This window comes from Ascaphus truei, chromosome 13, assembly GCF_040206685.1.
Source record: "Ascaphus truei isolate aAscTru1 chromosome 13, aAscTru1.hap1, whole genome shotgun sequence".
Lineage (NCBI taxonomy): Eukaryota > Metazoa > Chordata > Amphibia > Anura > Ascaphidae > Ascaphus > Ascaphus truei.
Window position 1 is genome coordinate 38,947,303 of NC_134495.1, and position 27,780 is coordinate 38,975,082.

Genomic DNA, 27,780 nt, shown 5'->3' on the forward strand with positions numbered 1-27,780 from the left:
CTGACATACAGCAGCTATTGTAATACACAGACACACTGTAACACTGACATACTGCAGCTATTGTAATACACAGACACACTGTAACACTGATATACAGCAGCTACTGTAATACACAGGCACACTGTAACACTGACACACAGCAGCTATTGTAATACACACTGTACACTGACATACAGCAGCTATTGTAATACACAGACACACTGTAACACTGACATACACAGCTATTGTAATACACAGTCACACACTGTAACACTGACATACACAGCTATTGTAATACACAGACACACTGTCACACTGACATACAGCAGCTATTGTAATACACAGACACACTGTAACACTGACATATAGCAGCTATTGTAATACACAGGCACACACTGTAACACTGACATACAGCAGCTATTGTAATACACAGACACACTGTAACACTGACATACAGCAGCTATTGTAATACAAAGACACTGTAACACTGACATACACAGCTATTGTAATACACAGACACACTGTCACACTGACATACAGCAGCTATTGTAATACACAGACACACTGTAACACTGACATATAGCAGCTATTGTAATACACAGGCACACACTGTAACACTGACATACAGCAGCTATTGTAATACACAGACACACAGTAACACTGACACACACAGCTACTGTAATACACACTGTAACACTGACATACAGCAGCTATTGTAATACAAAGACACTGTAACACTGACATACACCGCTATTGTAATACACAGACACACACTAACACTGACATTTAGCAGCTATTGTAATACACAGACACTGTAACACTGACATACAGCAGCTATTGTAATACACAGGCACACTGTAACACTGACACACACAGCTATTGTAATACATAGGCACACTGTAACACTGACATACAGCAGCTATTGTAATACACAGACACACTGTAACACTGACATACTGCAGCTATTGTAATACACAGACACACTGTAACACTGATATACAGCAGCTACTGTAATACACAGGCACACTGTAACACTGACACACAGCAGCTATTGTAATACACACTGTACACTGACATACAGCAGCTATTGTAATACACAGACACACTGTAACACTGACATACACAGCTATTGTAATACACAGTCACACACTGTAACACTGACATACACAGCTATTGTAATACACAGACACACTGTCACACTGACATACAGCAGCTATTGTAATACACAGACACACTGTAACACTGACATATAGCAGCTATTGTAATACACAGGCACACACTGTAACACTGACATACAGCAGCTATTGTAATACACAGACACACTGTAACACTGACATACAGCAGCTATTGTAATACAAAGACACTGTAACACTGACATACACAGCTATTGTAATACACAGACACACACTAACACTGACATACAGCAGCTATTGTAATACACAGACACTGTAACACTGACATACAGCAGCTATTGTAATACACAGACACACTGTAACACTGACGTACAGCAGCTATTGTAATACACAGGCACACACTGTAACACTGACATACAGAAGCTATTGTAATACACAGACACACTGTAACACTGACATACAGTAGCTATTGTAATACACAGACACACTGTAACACTGACACACAGCAGCTATTGTAATACACACACACTGTCACACTGACATACAGCAGCTATTGTAATACACAGGCACACACTGTAACACTGACATACAGCAGCTATTGTAATACACAGAAACTGTAACACTGACATACACAGCTATTGTAATACACAGGCACACACTGTAACACTGACATACAGCAGCTATTGTAATACACAGACACACTGTAACACTGACATACAGCAGCTATTGTAATTCACAGACACTGTAACACAGCTATTGTAATACACAGACACACTAACACTGACATACAGCAGCTATTGTAATACACAAACACACTGTCACACTGACATACAGCAGCTATTGTAATACACAGACACACTGTAAGACTGACATACAGCAGCTATTGTAATACACAGACACACTATAACACTGACATACAGCAGATAATGTAGTACACGGCACACTGTAACACTGACATACACAGCTATTGTAATACACAGACACACTGTAACACTGACATACAGCAGCTATTGTAATACACAGGCACACACTGTAACACTGACATACAGCAGCTATTGTAATACACAGACACACTGTAACACTGACATACAGCAGCTATTGTAATACACAGACACACTGTAACACTGACACACAGCAGCTATTGTAATACACACACACTGTCACACTGACATACAGCAGCTATTGTAATACACAGAAACTGTAACACTGACATACACAGCTATTGTAATACACAGGCACACACTGTAACACTGACATACAGCAGCTATTGTAATACACAGACACACTGTAACACTGACATACAGCAGCTATTGTAATACACATACACACTGTCACACTGACATAAAGCAGCTATTGTAATACACAGGAACACTGTAACACTGACATACAGCAGCTATTGTAATACACAGACACTGTAACATTGACACACACAGCTATTGTAATACACAGACACACTAACACTGACATACAGCAGCTATTGTAATACACAAACACACTGTCACACTGACATACAGCAGCTATTGTAATACACAGACACACACTATAACACTGACATACAGCAGCTAATGTAGTACACGGCACACTGTAACACTGACATACACAGCTATTGTAATACACAGACACTCTAACACTGACACACACAGCTATTGTAATACACAGACACACTGTAACACTAACATACAGCAGCTATTGTAATACACAGACACACTGTAACACTGACATACAGCAGCTATTGTAATACACAGACACACTGTAACACTGACATACAGCAGCTATTGTAATACACAGGCACACTGTAACACTGACATACACAGCTATTGTAATACACAGGCACACTGTAACACTGACATATAGCAGCTATTGTAATATACACAGACACACTGTAACACTGACATACAGCAGCTATTGTAATACACAGGCACACTGTAACACTGACATACACAGCTATTGTAATACACAGGCACACTGTAACACTGACATATAGCAGCTATTGTAATATACACAGACACACTGTAACACTGACATACACAGCTATTGTAATACACAGACACACTGTAACACTGACATACAGCAGCTATTGTAATACACAAACACACTGTAACACTGACATACAGCAGCTATTGTAATACACAGGCACACTGTAACACTGACATACAGCAGCTATTGTATTACACAGGCACACTGTAACACTGACATACAGCAGCTATTGTAATACACAGGCACACTGTAACACTGACATACAGCAGCTATTGTAATACACAGGCACACTGTAACACTGACATACAGCAGCTATTGTAATACACAGACACACTGTAACACTGACATATAGCAGCTATTGTAATACACAGGCACACACTGTAACACTGACATACAGCAGCTATTGTAATACACAGACACACTAACACTGACACACAGCAGCTATTGTAATACATAGACAAACTGTAACACTGACACACAGCAGCTATTGTAATACACAGACACACTGTAACACTGACATACAGAAGCTATTGTAATACAAAGACACTGTAACACTGACATACACAGCTATTGTAATACACAGACACACACTAACACTGACATACAGCAGCTATTGTAATACACAGACACACTGTAACACTGACATACAGCAGCTATTGTAATACACAGGCACACACTGTAACACTGACATACAGCAGCTATTGTAATACACAGACACACTATAACACTGACACACAGCAGCTATTGTAATACACACACACTGTCACACTGACATACAGCAGCTATTGTAATACACAGACACACTGTCACACTGACATACAGCAGCTATTGTAATACACAGGCACACACTGTACCACTGACATACAGCAGCTATTGTAATACACAGACACACCGTAACACTGACATACAGCAGCTATTGTAATACACAGACACACTGTAACACTGACATACAGCAGCTATTGTAATATACAGGCACACTGTAACACTGACATACACAGCTATTGTAATACACCGTCACACTGTAACACTGACATATAGCAGCTATTGTAATATACACAGACACTGTAACACTGACATACACAGCTATTGTAATGCACAGACACACTGTAACACTGACATACAGCAGCTATTGTAATACACAGACACACTGTAACACTGACATACAGCAGCTATTGTAATACACAGGCACACTGTAACACTGACATACAGCAGCTATTGTAATACACAGGCACACTGTAACACTGACATACACAGCTATTGTAATACACCGGCACACTGTAACACTGACATATAGCAGCTATTGTAATATACACAGACACACTGTAACACTGACATACACAGCTATTGTAATACACAGACACACTTTAACACTGACATACACAGCTATTGTAATACACAGACACTGTAACACTGACACACACAGCTATTGTAATACACAGACACTGCAACACTGACACACACAGCTATTGTAATACACAGACACACTGTAACACTGACATACAGCAGCTATTGTAATACACAGGCACACTAACACTGACACACAGCAGCGATTGTGATACACAGACACACTGTAACACTGACATACAGCAGCTATTGTAATACACAGACACTGTAACATTGACATACAGCAGCTATTGTAATACACAGACACACTGTAACACTGACATACAGCAGCTATTGTAATACACAGGCACACTGTAACACTGACATACACAGCTATTGTAATACACAGGCACACTGTAACACTGACATACAGCAGCTATTGTAATACACAGGCACACTAACACTGACACACAGCAGCGATTGTGATACAGACACACTGTAACACTGACATACAGCAGCTATTGTAATAGACAGACACTGTAACATTGACATACAGCAGCTATTGTAATACACAGACACACTGTAACACTGACATACAGCAGCTATTGTAATACACAGGCACACTGTAACACTGACATACACAGCTATTGTAATACACAGGCACACTGTAACACTGACATACACAGCTATTGTAATACACAGACACACTGTCACACTGACATACAGCAGCTATTGTAATACACAGACACACTGTAACACTGACATATAGCAGCTATTGTAATACACAGACACGCTGTAACACTGACACACACAGCTATTGTAATACACAGACACACTGTAACACTGACACACACAGCTATTGTAATATATACAGACACACTAACACTGACATACACAGCTATTGTAATACACAGACACTGTAACACTGACACACACAGCTATTGTAATACACACACACTGTAACACTGACACACACAGCTATTGTAATACACAGACACACTGTAATACTGACATACAGCAGCTATTGTAATACACAGACACGCTGTAACACTGACACACACAGCTATTGTAATACACAGGCACACTGTAATACTGACATACAGCAGCTATTGTAATACACAGACACGCTGTAACACTGACACACACAGCTATTGTAATACACAGGCACACTGTAACACTGACACACACAGCTATTGTAATACACAGACACGCTGTAACACTGACATACAGCAGCTATTGTAATACACAGGCACACTGTAACACTGACACACACAGCTATTGTAATACACAGACACACTGTCACACTGACATACAGCAGCTATTGTAATACACAGACACACTGTAACACTGACATATAGCAGCTATTGTAATACACAGGCACACACTGTAACACTGACATACAGCAGCTATTGTAATACACAGAAACTGTAACACTGACATACACAGCTATTGTAATGTACACAGACACACTGTAACACTGACACACACAGCTATTGTAATACACAGACACTGTAACACTGACATACACAGCTATTGTAATACACAGACACACTGTCACACTGACATACAGCAGCTATTGTAATACACAGACACACTGTAACACTGACATATAGCAGCTATTGTAATACACAGGCACACACTGTAACACTGACATACAGCAGCTATTGTAATACACAGAAACTGTAACACTGACACACACAGCTATTGTAATACACAGACACTGTAACACTGACACACACAGCTATTGTAATACACAGACACACTGTAACACTGACATACAGCAGCTATTGTAATACACAGACACGCTGTAACACTGACACACACAGCTATTGTAATACACAGACACACTGTAACACTGACACACACAGCTATTGTAATATACACAGACACACTGTAACACTGACATACACAGTTATTGTAATACACAGACACTGTAACACTGACACACACAGCTATTGTAATACACACACACTGTAACACTGACACACACAGCTATTGTAATACACAGACACACTGTAACACTGACATACAGCAGCTATTGTAATACACAGACATGCTTTAACACTGACACACACAGCTATTGTAATACACAGGCACACTGTAACACTGACATACACAGCTATTGTAATACACAGGCACACTGTAACACTGACATACAGCAGCTATTGTAATACACAGACACGCTGTAACACTGACACACACAGCTATTGTAATACACAGGCACGCTGTAACACTGACACACACAGCTATTGTAATACACAGACACACTGTCACACTGACATACAGCAGCTATTGTAATACACAGACACACACTAACACTGACATACAGCAGCTATTGTAATACACAGACACACTGTAACACTGATATACAGCAGCTACTGTAATACACAGGCACACTGTAACACTGACACACAGCAGCTATTGTAATACACACTGTACAATGACATACAGCAGCTATTGTAATACACAGACACACTGTAACACTGATATACAGCAGCTACTGTAATACACAGACACACTGTAAAACTGACACACAGCAGCTATTGTAATACACAGGCACACACTGTAACAATGACATACACAGCTATTGTAATACACAGACACACTGTAACACTGACATACAGCAGCTACTGTAATACACAGGCACACTGTAACACTGACACACAGCAGCTATTGTAATACACAGGCACACACTGTAACACTGACATACACAGCTATTGTAATACACAGTCACACACTGTCACACTGACACACACAGCTATTGTAATACATAGAAACACTGTAACACTGACATACACAGCTATTGTAATACACAGACACACTGTAACACTAACATACAGCAGCTATTGTAATACACAGACACACTGTAACACTGACATACAGCAGCTATTGTAATACACAGACACACTGTCACACTGGCATACAGCAGCTATTGTAATACAAAGACACTGTAACACTGACATACACAGCTATTGTAATACACAGACACACACTAACACTGACATACAGCAGCTATTGTAATACACAGACACTGTAACACTGACATACAGCAGCTATTGTAATACACAGACACACTGTAACACTGACGTACAGCAGCTATTGTAATACACAGGCACACACTGTAACACTGACATACAGCAGCTATTGTAATACACAGACACACTGTAACACTGACATACAGTAGCTATTGTAATACACAGACACACTGTAACACTGACACACAGCAGCTATTGTAATACACACACACTGTCACACTGACATACAGCAGCTATTGTAATACACAGAAACTGTAACACTGACATACACAGCTATTGTAATACACAGGCACACACTGTAACACTGCCATACAGCAGCTATTGTAATTCACAGACACACTAACACTGACATACAGCAGCTATTGTAATACACAGACACACTGTAAGACTGACATACAGCAGCTATTGTAATACACAGACACACTATAACACTGACATACAGCAGATAATGTAGTACACGGCACACTGTAACACTGACATACACAGCTATTGTAATACACAGACACACTGTAACACTGACATACAGCAGCTATTGTAATACACAGGCACACACTGTAACACTGACATACAGCAGCTATTGTAATACACAGGCACACACTGTCACACTGACATAAAGCAGCTATTGTAATACACAGACACTGTAACACTGACACACACAGCTATTGTAATACACAGACACACTGTAACACTGACACAGCAGCTATTGTAATACACAGACAGACTAACACTGACACACAGCAGCTATTGTAATACAGACACACTGTAACACTGACATACAGCAGCTATTGTAATACACAGACACACACTGTAACACTGACATACAGCAGCTATTGTAATACACAGACACACTGTAACACTACCATACAGCAGCTATTGTAATACACAGACACACTGTAAAACTGAGATACAGCAGCTATTGTAATACACACACACACACACACACACACACACACACACACACACACACACACACACACACACACACACACACACACACACACACACACACTGACATACAGCAGCTATTGTAATACACAGACACACTGTAACACTGACACACAGCAGCTATTGTAATACACAGACACACTGTCATACTGACATACAGCAGCTATTGTAATACACAGGCACACACAGTAACACTTACATACAGCAGCTATTATAATACACAGACACTGTAACACTGACATACAGCAGCTATTGTAATATACAGGCACACACTGTAACACTGACATACAGCAACTATTGTAATACACAGGCACACTGTAACACTGATATACAGCAGCTATTGTAATACACAGACACTGTAACACTGTCACACACATCTATTGTAATACACAGACACACTGTAACACTGACATACAGCAGCTATTGTAATACACAGACACACACTGTAACACTGACATACAGCAGCTAATGTATTACACAGACACACAGTAACACTGACACACACAGCTACTGTAATACACAGGCACACAGTGACACTGACACTCACAGCTACTGTAATACACAGGCACACTGTAACACTGACATACAGCAGCTTTTGTAATACACAGACACACTGTAACACTGACATACAGCAGCTATTGTAATACACAGACACACTGTAACACTGACATACAGCAGCTATTGTAATACACAGACACACACTGTAACACTGACATACAGCAGCTATTGTAATACACAGATACACTGTAACACTGACATACAGCAGCTTTTGTAATACACAGACACACTGTAACACTGACATACAGCAGCTATTGTAATACACAGACACACTGTAACACTGACATACAGCAGCTATTGTAATACACAGACACACTGTAACACTGACATACAGCAGCTATTGTAATACACAGACACACTGTACCACTGACATACAGCAGCTATTGTAATACACAGACACACTGTAACACTGACACAGCAGCTATTGTAATACACAAACACACTGTAACACTGACATACAGCAGCTATTGTAATACACAGACACACTGTAACACTGACATACAGCAGCTATTGTAATACACAGACACACACTGTAACACTGACATACAGCAGCTATTGTAATACACAAACACACTGTAACACTGACATACAGCAGCTATTGTAATACACAGACACACTGTAACACTGACATACAGCAGCTATTGTAATACACAAACACACTGTAACACTGACATACAGCAGCTATTGTAATACACAGACACACTGTAACACTGACATACAGCAGCTATTGTAATACACAGACACACTGTAACACTGACACAGCAGCAATTGTAATACACAGACACACACACACACACACACACACACACACACACACACACACACACACACACACACACACACACACACACACACACACACACACACACACACACACACACACACACACACTGTAACACTGACATACAGCAGCTATTGTAACACACACACACACACACACACACACACACACACACACACACACACACACACACACACACACACACACACACACTAACACTGACATACAGCAGCTATTGTAATACACAGACACACTGTAACACTGACATACAGCAGCTATTGTAATACACAGGCACACACTGTAACACTGACATACAGCAGCTATTGTAATACACAGGCACACACTGTAACACTGACATACAGCAGCTATTGTAATACACAGACACACTGTAACACTGACATACAGCAGCTATTGTAATACACAGAAACTGTAACACTGACATACACAGCTATTGTAATACACAGGCACACACTGTAACACTGACATACAGCAGCTATTGTAATACACAGACACACTGTAACACTGACATACAGCAGCTATTGTAATACACAGACACACTGTCACACTGACATACAGCAGCTATTGTAATACACAGGCACACACTGTAACACTGACATACAGCAGCTATTGTAATACACAGACACTGTAACACTGACATACAGCAGCTATTGTAATACACAAACACACTGTCACACTGACATACAGCAGCTATTGTAATACACAGACACACTGTAACACTGACATACTGTACAGCAGCTATTGTAATACACAGACACACTAACACTGACATACAGCAGCTATTGTAATACACAGACACACTGTAACACTGACATACAGCAGCTATTGTAATATACAGGCACACTGTAACACTGACATACACAGCTATTGTAATACACCGGCACACTGTAACACTGACATATAGCAGCTATTGTAATATACACATACACACTGTAACACTGACATACACAGCTATTGTAATACACAGACACACTGTAACACTGACATACAGCAGCTATTGTAATACACAGGCACGCTGTAACACTGACATACACAGCTATTGTAATACACAGACACACTGTAACACTGACATACAGCAGCTATTGTAATACACAGGCACGCTGTAACACTGACATACACAGCTACTGTAATACACAGGCACACTGTAACACTGACATATAGCAGCTATTGTAATACACAGAAACTGTAACACTGACATACACAGCTATTGTAATACACAGGCACACACTGTAACACTGACATACAGCAGCTATTGTAATACACAGACACACTGTAACACTGACATATAGCAGCTATTGTAATACACAGGCACACACTGTAACACTGACATACAGCAGCTATTGTAATACACAGAAACTGTAACACTGACATACACAGCTATTGTAATATACACAGACACACTGTAACACTGACACACACAGCTATTGTAATACACAGACACTGTAACACTGACACACACAGCTATTGTAATACACAGACACACTGTAACACTGACATACAGCAGCTATTGTAATACACAGACACGCTGTAACACTGACACACACAGCTATTGTAATACACAGACACACTGTAACACTGACACACACAGCTATTGTAATATACACAGACACTGTAACACTGACATACACAGTTATTGTAATACACAGACACTGTAACACTGACACACACAGCTATTGTAATACACACACACACTGTAACACTGACACACACAGCTATTGTAATACACAGACACACTGTAACACTGACATACAGCAGCTATTGTAATACACAGACATGCTTTAACACTGACACACACAGCTATTGTAATACACAGGCACACTGTAACACTGACATACACAGCTATTGTAATACACAGGCACACTGTAACACTGACATACAGCAGCTATTGTAATACACAGACACGCTGTAACACTGACACACACAGCTATTGTAATACACAGGCACGCTGTAACACTGACACACACAGCTATTGTAATACACAGACACACTGTCACACTGACATACAGCAGCTATTGTAATACACAGACACACACTAACACTGACATACAGCAGCTATTGTAATACACAGACACACTGTAACACTGATATACAGCAGCTACTGTAATACACAGGCACACTGTAACACTGACACACAGCAGCTATTGTAATACACACTGTACACTGACATACAGCAGCTATTGTAATACACAGACACACTGTAACACTGATATACAGCAGCTACTGTAATACACAGACACACTGTAAAACTGACACACAGCAGCTATTGTAATACACAGGCACACACTGTAACAATGACATACACAGCTATTGTAATACACAGACACACTGTAACACTGACATACAGCAGCTACTGTAATACACAGGCACACTGTAACACTGACACACAGCAGCTATTGTAATACACAGGCACACACTGTAACACTGACATACACAGCTATTGTAATACACAGTCACACACTGTCACACTGACACACACAGCTATTGTAATACATAGAAACACTGTAACACTGACATACACAGCTATTGTAATACACAGACACACTGTAACACTAACATACAGCAGCTATTGTAATACACAGACACACTGTAACACTGACATACAGCAGCTATTGTAATACACAGACACACTGTCACACTGGCATACAGCAGCTATTGTAATACAAAGACACTGTAACACTGACATACACAGCTATTGTAATACACAGACACACACTAACACTGACATACAGCAGCTATTGTAATACACAGACACTGTAACACTGACATACAGCAGCTATTGTAATACACAGACACACTGTAACACTGACGTACAGCAGCTATTGTAATACACAGGCACACACTGTAACACTGACATACAGCAGCTATTGTAATACACAGACACACTGTAACACTGACATACAGTAGCTATTGTAATACACAGACACACTGTAACACTGACACACAGCAGCTATTGTAATACACACACACTGTCACACTGACATACAGCAGCTATTGTAATACACAGAAACTGTAACACTGACATACACAGCTATTGTAATACACAGGCACACACTGTAACACTGCCATACAGCAGCTATTGTAATTCACAGACACACTAACACTGACATACAGCAGCTATTGTAATACACAGACACACTGTAAGACTGACATACAGCAGCTATTGTAATACACAGACACACTATAACACTGACATACAGCAGATAATGTAGTACACGGCACACTGTAACACTGACATACACAGCTATTGTAATACACAGACACACTGTAACACTGACATACAGCAGCTATTGTAATACACAGGCACACACTGTAACACTGACATACAGCAGCTATTGTAATACACAGGCACACACTGTCACACTGACATAAAGCAGCTATTGTAATACACAGACACTGTAACACTGACACACACAGCTATTGTAATACACAGACACACTGTAACACTGACACAGCAGCTATTGTAATACACAGACAGACTAACACTGACACACAGCAGCTATTGTAATACAGACACACTGTAACACTGACATACAGCAGCTATTGTAATACACAGACACACACTGTAACACTGACATACAGCAGCTATTGTAATACACAGACACACTGTAACACTACCATACAGCAGCTATTGTAATACACAGACACACTGTAAAACTGAGATACAGCAGCTATTGTAATACACACACACACACACACACACACACACACACACACACACACACACACACACACACACACACACACACACACACACACACACACACACACACACACACACACACACTGACATACAGCAGCTATTGTAATACACAGACACACTGTAACACTGACACACAGCAGCTATTGTAATACACAGACACACTGTCATACTGACATACAGCAGCTATTGTAATACACAGGCACACACAGTAACACTTACATACAGCAGCTATTATAATACACAGACACTGTAACACTGACATACAGCAGCTATTGTAATACACAGGCACACACTGTAACACTGACATACAGCAACTATTGTAATACACAGGCACACTGTAACACTGATATACAGCAGCTATTGTAATACACAGACACTGTAACACTGTCACACACATCTATTGTAATACACAGACACACTGTAACACTGACATACAGCAGCTATTGTAATACACAGACACACACTGTAACACTGACATACAGCAGCTAATGTATTACACAGACACACAGTAACACTGACACACACAGCTACTGTAATACACAGGCACACAGTGACACTGACACTCACAGCTACTGTAATACACAGGCACACTGTAACACTGACATACAGCAGCTTTTGTAATACACAGACACACTGTAACACTGACATACAGCAGCTATTGTAATACACAGACACACTGTAACACTGACATACAGCAGCTATTGTAATACACAGACACACACTGTAACACTGACATACAGCAGCTATTGTAATACACAGATACACTGTAACACTGACATACAGCAGCTTTTGTAATACACAGACACACTGTAACACTGACATACAGCAGCTATTGTAATACACAGACACACTGTAACACTGACATACAGCAGCTATTGTAATACACAGACACACTGTAACACTGACATACAGCAGCTATTGTAATACACAGACACACTGTACCACTGACATACAGCAGCTATTGTAATACACAGACACACTGTAACACTGACACAGCAGCTATTGTAATACACAAACACACTGTAACACTGACATACAGCAGCTATTGTAATACACAGACACACTGTAACACTGACATACAGCAGCTATTGTAATACACAGACACACACTGTAACACTGACATACAGCAGCTATTGTAATACACAAACACACTGTAACACTGACATACAGCAGCTATTGTAATACACAGACACACTGTAACACTGACATACAGCAGCTATTGTAATACACAAACACACTGTAACACTGACATACAGCAGCTATTGTAATACACAGACACACTGTAACACTGACATACAGCAGCTATTGTAATACACAGACACACTGTAACACTGACACAGCAGCAATTGTAATACACAGACACACACACACACACACACACACACACACACACACACACTGTAACACTGACATACAGCAGCTATTGTAACACACACACACACACACACACACACACACACACACACACACACACACACACACACACACACACACACACACACACACACACACACACACACACACACACACACACACACACACTAACACTGACATACAGCAGCTATTGTAATACACAGACACACTGTAACACTGACATACAGCAGCTATTGTAATACACAGGCACACACTGTAACACTGACATACAGCAGCTATTGTAATACACAGACACACTGTAACACTGACATACAGCAGCTATTGTAATACACAGACACACTGTAACACTGACATACAGCAGCTATTGTAATACACAGAAACTGTAACACTGACATACACAGCTATTGTAATACACAGGCACACACTGTAACACTGACATACAGCAGCTATTGTAATACACAGACACACTGTAACACTGACATACAGCAGCTATTGTAATACACAGACACACTGTCACACTGACATACAGCAGCTATTGTAATACACAGGCACACACTGTAACACTGACATACAGCAGCTATTGTAATACACAGACACTGTAACACTGACATACAGCAGCTATTGTAATACACAAACACACTGTCACACTGACATACAGCAGCTATTGTAATACACAGACACACTGTAACACTGACATACAGCAGCTATTGTAATACACAGACACACTAACACTGACATACAGCAGCTATTGTAATACACAGACACACTGTAACACTGACATACAGCAGCTATTGTAATATACAGGCACACTGTAACACTGACATACACAGCTATTGTAATACACCGGCACACTGTAACACTGACATATAGCAGCTATTGTAATATACACAGACACACTGTAACACTGACATATAGCAGCTATTGTAATACACAGACACACTGTAACACTGACATACAGCAGCTATTGTAATACACAGGCACGCTGTAACACTGACATACACAGCTATTGTAATACACAGACACACTGTAACACTGACATACAGCAGCTATTGTAATACACAGGCACGCTGTAACACTGACATACACAGCTACTGTAATACACAGGCACACTGTAACACTGACATATAGCAGCTATTGTAATACACAGAAACTGTAACACTGACATACACAGCTATTGTAATACACAGGCACACACTGTAACACTGACATACAGCAGCTATTGTAATACACAGACACACTGTAACACTGACATACAGCAGCTATTGTAATACACAGACACACTGTCACACTGACATACAGCAGCTATTGTAATACACAGGCACACACTGTAACACTGACATACAGCAGCTATTGTAATACACAGACACTGTAACACTGACATACAGCAGCTATTGTAATACACAAACACACTGTCACACTGACATACAGCAGCTATTGTAATACACAGACACACTGTAACACTGACATACAGCAGCTATTGTAATACACAGACACACTGTAACACTGACATACAGCAGCTATTGTAATACACAGACACACTGTAACACTGACATACAGCAGCTATTGTAATATACAGGCACACTGTAACACTGACATACACAGCTATTGTAATACACCGGCACACTGTAACACTGACATATAGCAGCTATTGTAATATACACAGACACACTGTAACACTGACATACACAGCTATTGTAATACACAGACACACTGTAACACTGACATACAGCAGCTATTGTAATACACAGGCACACTGTAACACTGACATACAGCAGCTATTGTAATACACAGGCACACTGTAACACTGACACACACAGCTATTGTAATACACAGACACTGTAACACTGACACACACAGCTATTGTAATACACAGACACTGTAACACTGACACACACAGCTATTGTAGTACACAGGCACACTGTAACACTGACACACACAGCTATTGTAATACACAGGCACACTGTAACACTGACATACACAGCTATTGTAGTACACAGGCACACTGTAACACTGACATACACAGCTATTGTAGTACACAGGCACACTGTAACACTGACATACAGCAGCTATTGTAATACACAGAGACGCTGTAACACTGACACACACAGCTATTTTAATACACAGGCACACTGTAACACTGACACACACAGCTATTGTAATAGACAGGCACACTGTAACACTGACACACACAGCTATTGTAATACACAGGCACACTGTAACACTGACATACAGCAGCTATTGTAATACACAGACACACTGTAACACTGATATACAGCAGCTACTGTAATACACAGGCACACTGTAACACTGACATACACAGCTATTGTAATACACAGACACACTGTAACACTGACACATACAGCTACTGTAATACACAGGCACACTGTAACACTGACATACAGCAGCTATTGTAATACACAGACACACTGTAACACTGATATACAGCAGCTACTGTAATACACAGGCACACTGTAACACTGACATACACAGCTATTGTAATACACAGACACACTGTAACACTGACACATACAGCTACTGTAATACACAGGCACACTGTAACACTGACATACAGCAGCTATTGTAATACACAGACACACTGTAACACTGACATACATCAGCTAATGTATTACATAGACACACAGTAACACTGACACACACAGCTACTGTAATACACAGGCACACTGTAACACTGACATACAGCAGCTATTGTAATACACAGACACACACTGTAACACTGACACACACAGCTATTGTAATACACAGACACACTGTAACACTGACACAGCAGCTATTGTAATACACAGACACACATTAACACTGACATACAGCAGCTATTGTAATACACAGACACACTGTAACACTGACATAAAGCAGCTTCTTTAATACACAGACACACTGTAACACTGACATACAGCAGCTATTGTAATACACAGACACACTGTAACACTGACATACAGCAGCTACTGTAATACACAGACACACTGTAACACTGACATAAAGCAGCTTCTTTAATACACAGACACACTGTAACACTGACATACAGCAGCTATTGTAATACACAGACACACTGTAACACTGACATACAGCAGCTACTGTAATACACACACACCGTAACACTGACATACAGCAGCTTTTGTAATACACAGACACACCGTAACACTGACATACAGCAGCTATTGTAATACACAGACACTAACACTGACACACAGCAGCTATTGTAATACAGACACACTGTAACACTGACATACAGCAGCTATTGTAATACACACACACACACACACACACACACACACACACACACACACACACACACACACACACACACACACACACACACACACTGTAACACTGACATACAGCAGCTATTGTAATACACACACACACACACACACACACACACACACTGACATACAGCAGCTATTGTAATACACAGACACTGTAACACTGACATACAGCAGCTATTGTAATACACAGACACACTGTAACACTGACACACAGCAGCTATTGTAATACACAGACACACTGTCATACTGACATACAGCAGCTATTGTAATACACGGGCACACAGTAACACTGACATACAGCAGCTATTGTAATACACAGACACACACTGTAACACTGACATACAGCAGCTAATGTATTACACAGACACACACAGCTACTGTAATACACAGGCACACTGTAACACTGACATACAGCAGCTTTTGTAATACACAGACACACTGTAACACTGACATACAGCAGCTATTGTATTACACAGGCACACTGTAACACTGACATACAGCAGCTTTTGTAATACACAGACACACTGTAACACTGACATACAGCAGCTATTGTAATACACAGACACACTGTAACACTGACATACAGCAGCTATTGTAATACACAGACACACTGCAACACTGACACAGCAGCTATTGTAATACACACACACTGTAACACTGACATACAGCAGCTATTGTAATACACAGACACACTGTAACACTGACATACAGCAGCTATTGTAATACACAGACACACTGTAACACTGACATACAGCAGCTATTGTAATACACAGACACACTGTAACACTGACATACAGCAGCTATTGTAATACACAGACACACCGTAACACTGACATACAGCAGCTATTGTAATATACAGACACACTGTAACACTGACACAGCAGCAATTGTAATACACAGACACACACACACACACACACACTGTAACACTGACATACAGCAGCTATTGTCACACACACACACACACACACACACACACACACACACACACACACACACACACACACACACACACACACACACACACACACACACACACACACACACACACACACACACACACAGTAACACTGACATACAGCAGCTATTGTAATACACACACACACACACACACACACTGTAACACTGACATACAGCAGCTATTGTAATACACAGACACACACTGTGACACTGACACACACAGCTATTGTAATACACAGACACACACTGTAACACTGACATACAGCAGCTATTGTAATACACAGACACACTGTAACACCGACATACAGCAGCTATTGTAATACACAGACACACTGTAACACTGACATACAGCAGCTATTGTAACACACACACACACACACACACACACACACACACACACACACACACACACACACACACACACACACACACACACTGACATACAGCAGCTATTGTAATACACACACACACACACACACACACACACACACACACACACACACACACACACACACACACTGTAACACTGACATACAGCAGCTATTGTAATACACAGACACACACTGTGACACTGACACACACAGCTATTGTAATACACAGACACACACTGTAACACTTACATACAGCAGCTATTGTAATACACAGACACACTGTAACACTGACAAACAGCAGCTATTGTAATACACAGACACACTGTAACACTGACATACAGCAGCTATTGTAATACACAGACACTGTAACACTGACATATAGCAGGTATTGTAACACACACACACACACACACACACACACACACACACACACACACACACACACACACACACACACACACACACACACTGACATACAGCAGCTATTGTAATACACACACACACACACACACACACACACACACACACACACACACACACACACACACACACACTGTAACACTGACATACAGCAGCTATTGTAATACACAGACACACACTGTGACACTGACACACACAGCTATTGTAATACACAGACACACACTGTAACACTTACATACAGCAGCTATTGTAATACACAGACACACTGTAACACTGACAAACAGCAGCTATTGTAATACACAGACACACTGTAACACTGACATACAGCAGCTATTGTAATACACAGACACTGTAACACTGACATATAGCAGGTATTGTAACACACACACACACACACACACACACACACACACACACACACACACACACACACACACACACACACACACACACACACACACACACACACACACACTGTAACACTGACATACAGCAGCTATTGTAACACACACACACACACACACACACACACACACACACACACACACACACACACACACACACACACACACACACACACACACTGTAACACTGACATACAGCAGCTATTGTAATACACAGACACACACTGTGACACTGACATACTGCAGCTATTGTAATACACAGACACACTGTAACACTGATATACAGCAGCTACTGTAATACACAGGCACACTGTAACACTGACACACAGCAGCTATTGTAATACACACTGTGTACATTGACATACAGCAGCTATTGTAATACACAGACACACTGTAACACTGATATACAGCAGCTACTGTAATACACAGGCACACACTGTAACACTGACATACACAGCTATTGTAATACACAGACACACTGTAACACTGACACATACAGCTACTGTAATACACAGGCACACTGTAACACTGACATACAGCAGCTATTGTAATACACAGACACACACTGTAACACTGACATACATCAGCTAATGTATTACACAGACACACAGTAACACTGACACACACAGCTACTGTAATACACAGGCACACTGTAACACTGACATACAGCAGCTATTGTAATACACAGACACACACTGTAACACTGACACACACAGCTATTGTAATACACAGACACACTGTAACACTGACACAGCAGCTATTGTAATACACAGACACACTGTAACACTGACATAAAGCAGCTTCTTTAATACACAGACACACTGTAACACTGACATACAGCAGCTATTGTAATACACAGACACACTGTAACACTGACATACAGCAGCTACTGTAATACACAGACACACTGTAACACTGACATACAGCAGCTTTTGTAATACACAGACACACCGTAACACTGACATACAGCAGCTATTGTAATACACAGACACACTAACACTGACACACAGCAGCTATTGTAATACAGACACACTGTAACACTGACATACAGCAGCTATTGTAATACACAGACACACACTGTAACACTGACATACAGCAGCTATTGTAATACACAGACACACTGTAACACTACCATACAGCAGCTATTGTAATACACAGACACACTGTAACACTGACATACAGCAGCTATTGTAATACACACACACACACACACACACACACACACACACACACACACACACACACACACACACACACACACACACACACACACACACACACACACACTGACATACAGCAGCTATTGTAATACACACACACACACACACACACACACACACACTGACATACAGCAGCTATTGTAATACACAGACACTGTAACACTGACATACAGCAGCTATTGTAATACACAGACACACTGTAACACTGACACACAGCAGCTATTGTAATACACAGACACACTGTCATACTGACATACAGCAGCTATTGTAATACACGGGCACACAGTAACACTTACATACACAGCTATTGTAATACACAGACACTGTAACACTGACACACACAGCTATTGTAATACACAGACACACTGTAACACTGACATACAGCAGCTATTGTAATACACAGACACACACTGTAACACTGACATACAGCAGCTAATGTATTACACAGACACACAGTAACACTGACACACACAGCTACTGTAATACACAGGCACACTGTAACACTGACATACAGCAGCTTTTGTAATACACAGACACACTGTAACACTGACATACAGCAGCTATTGTAATACACACACACACACTGTAACACTGACATACAGCAGCTAATGTATTACACAGGCACACTGTAACACTGACATACAGCAGCTATTGTAATACACAGACACACTGTAACACTGACATACAGCAGCTATTGTAATACACACACACTGTAACACTGACATACAGCAGCTATTGTAATACACAGACACACTGTAACACTGACATACAGCAGCTATTGTAATACACCGACACACCGTAACACTGACATACAGCAGCTATTGTAATATACAGACACACTGTAACACTGACACAGCAGCAATTGTAATACACAGACACACACACACACACACACACACTGTAACACTGACATACAGCAGCTATTGTCACACACACACACACACACACACACACACACACACACACACACACACACACACACACACACACACACACACACACACACACAGTAACACTGACATACAGCAGCTATTGTAATACACACACACACACACACACACACACTGTAACACTGACATACAGCAGCTATTGTAATACACAGACACACACTGTGACACTGACACACACAGCTATTGTAATACACAGACACACACTGTAACACTGACATACAGCAGCTATTGTAATACACAGACACACTGTAACACCGACATACAGCAGCTATTGTAATACACAGACACACTGTAACACTGACATACAGCAGCTATTGTAACACACACACACACACACACACACACACACACACACACACACACACACACACACACACACACACACACACACACACACACACACACACTGACATACAGCAGCTATTGTAATACACACACACACACACACACACACACACACACACACACACACACACACACACACACTGTAACACTGACATACAGCAGCTATTGTAATACACAGACACACACTGTGACACTGACACACACAGCTATTGTAATACACAGACACACACTGTAACACTTACATACAGCAGCTATTGTAATACACAGACACACTGTAACACTGACAAACAGCAGCTATTGTAATACACAGACACACTGTAACACTGACATACAGCAGCTATTGTAATACACAGACACTGTAACACTGACATATAGCAGGTATTGTAACACACACACACACACACACACACACACACACACACACACACACACACACACACACACACACACACACACACACACACACACTGACATACAGCAGCTATTGTAATACACACACACACACACACACACACACACACACACACACACACACACACACACACACACACACACACACACACACACACACACACACTGTAACACTGACATACAGCAGCTATTGTAATACACAGACACACACTGTGACACTGACACACACAGCTATTGTAATACACAGACACACACTGTAACACTTACATACAGCAGCTATTGTAATACACAGACACACTGTAACACTGACAAACAGCAGCTATTGTAATACACAGACACACTGTAACACTGACATACAGCAGCTATTGTAATACACAGACACTGTAACACTGACATATAGCAGGTATTGTAACACACACACACACACACACACACACACACACACACACACACACACACACACACACACACACACACACACACACTGTAACACTGACATACAGCAGCTATTGTAACACACACACACACACACACACACACACACACACACACACACACACACACACACACACACACACACACACTGTAACACTGACATACAGCAGCTATTGTAATACACAGACACACACTGTGACACTGACATACTGCAGCTATTGTAATACACAGACACACTGTAACACTGATATACAGCAGCTACTGTAATACACAGGCACACTGTAACACTGACACACAGCAGCTATTGTAATACACACTGTGTACATTGACATACAGCAGCTATTGTAATACACAGACACACTGTAACACTGATATACAGCAGCTACTGTAATACACAGGCACACACTGTAACACTGACATACACAGCTATTGTAATACACAGACACACTGTAACACTGACACATACAGCTACTGTAATACACAGGCACACTGTAACACTGACATACAGCAGCTATTGTAATACACAGACACACACTGTAACACTGACATACATCAGCTAATGTATTACACAGACACACAGTAACACTGACACACACAGCTACTGTAATACACAGGCACACTGTAACACTGACATACAGCAGCTATTGTAATACACAGACACACACTGTAACACTGACACACACAGCTATTGTAATACACAGACACACTGTAACACTGACACAGCAGCTATTGTAATACACAGACACACTGTAACACTGACATAAAGCAGCTTCTTTAATACACAGACACACTGTAACACTGACATACAGCAGCTATTGTAATACACAGACACACTGTAACACTGACATACAGCAGCTACTGTAATACACAGACACACTGTAACACTGACATACAGCAGCTTTTGTAATACACAGACACACCGTAACACTGACATACAGCAGCTATTGTAATACACAGACACACTAACACTGACACACAGCAGCTATTGTAATACAGACACACTGTAACACTGACATACAGCAGCTATTGTAATACACAGACACACACTGTAACACTGACATACAGCAGCTATTGTAATACACAGACACACTGTAACACTACCATACAGCAGCTATTGTAATACACAGACACACTGTAACACTGACATACAGCAGCTATTGTAATACACACACACACACACACACACACACACACACACACACACACACACACACACACACACACACACACACACACACACACACACACACACACACACACACACTGACATACAGCAGCTATTGTAATACACACACACACACACACACACACACACACACACACACTGACATACAGCAGCTATTGTAATACACAGACACTGTAACACTGACATACAGCAGCTATTGTAATACACAGACACACTGTAACACTGACACACAGCAGCTATTGTAATACACAGACACACTGTCATACTGACATACAGCAGCTATTGTAATACACGGGCACACAGTAACACTTACATACACAGCTATTGTAATACACAGACACTGTAACACTGACACACACAGCTATTGTAATACACAGACACACTGTAACACTGACATACAGCAGCTATTGTAATACACAGACACACACTGTAACACTGACATACAGCAGCTAATGTATTACACAGACACACAGTAACACTGACACACACAGCTACTGTAATACACAGGCACACTGTAACACTGACATACAGCAGCTTTTGTAATACACAGACACACTGTAACACTGACATACAGCAGCTATTGTAATACACACACACACACTGTAACACTGACATACAGCAGCTAATGTATTACACAGGCACACTGTAACACTGACATACAGCAGCTATTGTAATACACAGACACACTGTAACACTGACATACAGCAGCTATTGTAATACACACACACTGTAACACTGACATACAGCAGCTATTGTAATACACAGACACACTGTAACACTGACATACAGCAGCTATTGTAATACACCGACACACCGTAACACTGACATACAGCAGCTATTGTAATATACAGACACACTGTAACACTGACACAGCAGCAATTGTAATACACACACACACACACACACACACACACACACACACACACACACACACACACACACACACACACACACACACTGTAACACTGACATACAGCAGCTATTGTCACACACACACACACACACACACACACACACACACACACACACACACACACACACACACACACACACACACACACACACACACACACACACACACACACACACACAGTAACACTGACATACAGCAGCTATTGTAATACACACACACACACACACACACACACACACACACACACACACACACACACACACACTGTAACACTGACATACAGCAGCTATTGTAATACACAGACACACACTGTGACACTGACACACACAGCTATTGTAATACACAGACACACACTGTAACACTGACATACAGCAGCTATTGTAATACACACACACACACACACACACACACACACACACACACACACACACACACACACTGTAACACTGACATACAGCAGCTTTTGTAATACACAGACACACACTGTGACACTGACACACACAGCTATTGTAATACACAGACACACACTGTAACACTGACATACAGCAGCTATTGTAATACACAGACACACTGTAACACTGACAAACAGGAGCTATTGTAATACACAGACACACTGTAACACTGACATACAGCAGCTATTGTAATACACAGACACACTGTAACACTGACATACAGCAGCTATTGTAATACACAGACACACTGTAACACTGACATACAGCAGCTATTGTAATACACAGGCACACTGTAACACTGACATATAGCAGGTATTGTAATACACAGACACACTGTAACACTGACACACACAGCTATTGTAATACACAGACACACTGTAACACTGACATACAGCAGCTATTGTAATACACAGGCACACTGTAACACTGACATACAGCAGCTATTGTAATACACAGACACACTGTAACACTGACATACAGCAGCTATTGTAATACACAGACACACCCTAACACTGACACACAGCAGCTATTGTAATACACAGACACACTGTAACACTGACACACACAGCTATTGTAATACACAGACACACTGTAACACTGACATACAGCAGCTATTGTAATACACAGACACACTGTAACACTGACATACAGCAGCTATTGTAATACACAGGCACACTGTAACACTGACATACAGCAGCTATTGTAATACACAGACACACTGTAACACTGACATACAGCAGCTATTGTAATACACAGACACACCCTAACACTGACACACAGCAGCTATTGTAATACACAGACACACTGTAACACTGACACACACAGCTATTGTAATACACAGACACACTGTAACACTGACATACAGCAGCTATTGTAATACACAGACACACTGTAACACTGGCATACAGCAGCTATTGTAATACACAGACACACTGTAACACTGACATACAGCAGCTATTGTAATACACAGGCACACTGTAACACTGACATATAGCAGGTATTGTAATACACAGACACACTGTAACACTGACACACACAGCTATTGTAATACACAGACACACTGTAACACTGACATACAGCAGCTATTGTAATACACAGGCACACTGTAACACTGACATACAGCAGCTATTGTAATACACAGACACACTGTAACACTGACATACAGCAGCTATTGTAATACACAGACACACCCTAACACTGACACACAGCAGCTATTGTAATACACAGACACACTGTAACACTGACACACACAGCTATTGTAATACACAGACACACTGTAACACTGACATACAGCAGCTCTCTCTCCCCCATGTGTAGGATGATATTACTGTGAAGGAAGTATAATATATATCACTAACTGCAGAGGTCACCATATTGTGAAACTCTTCCACAAGCAACAGAGACCATTCTTGTTGCTTCTGAATATCTCACCGATGATGAATAAAGACAAGAAGCAGGTGACTGAGAGGATCTTGAATCACACCCTGGAGATTATCTACCTGCTGACTGGAGAGGTGAGGGCTGCTGGAGAAAGTCATAATGACACCACTCGTATCTCCTTAACTACAGCAGGGACCGGCAGAGCGTTAATATGGGACGTACTTGA

At 40.9% G+C, this 27,780-nt stretch overlaps 1 protein-coding gene across 2 annotated transcripts in view; it reads left to right on the plus strand.

Moving 5' to 3' along the window:
* Nucleotides 1-27,780, plus strand: part of LOC142465247 (uncharacterized) — a 72,653-nt gene that overhangs the window by 17,097 nt on the left and 27,776 nt on the right. The window contains exon 2 of one of the 2 annotated variants that reach the window (XM_075569246.1): nt 27,492-27,688. In XM_075569246.1, coding sequence (XP_075425361.1) covers nt 27,608-27,688 — 81 coding nt within the window. In that variant the 5' untranslated portion in view covers nt 27,492-27,607. Of the gene's footprint in view, nt 1-27,471; nt 27,689-27,780 lie in introns of those variants that run through there. The other variant, XM_075569245.1, reaches the window with a different exon arrangement.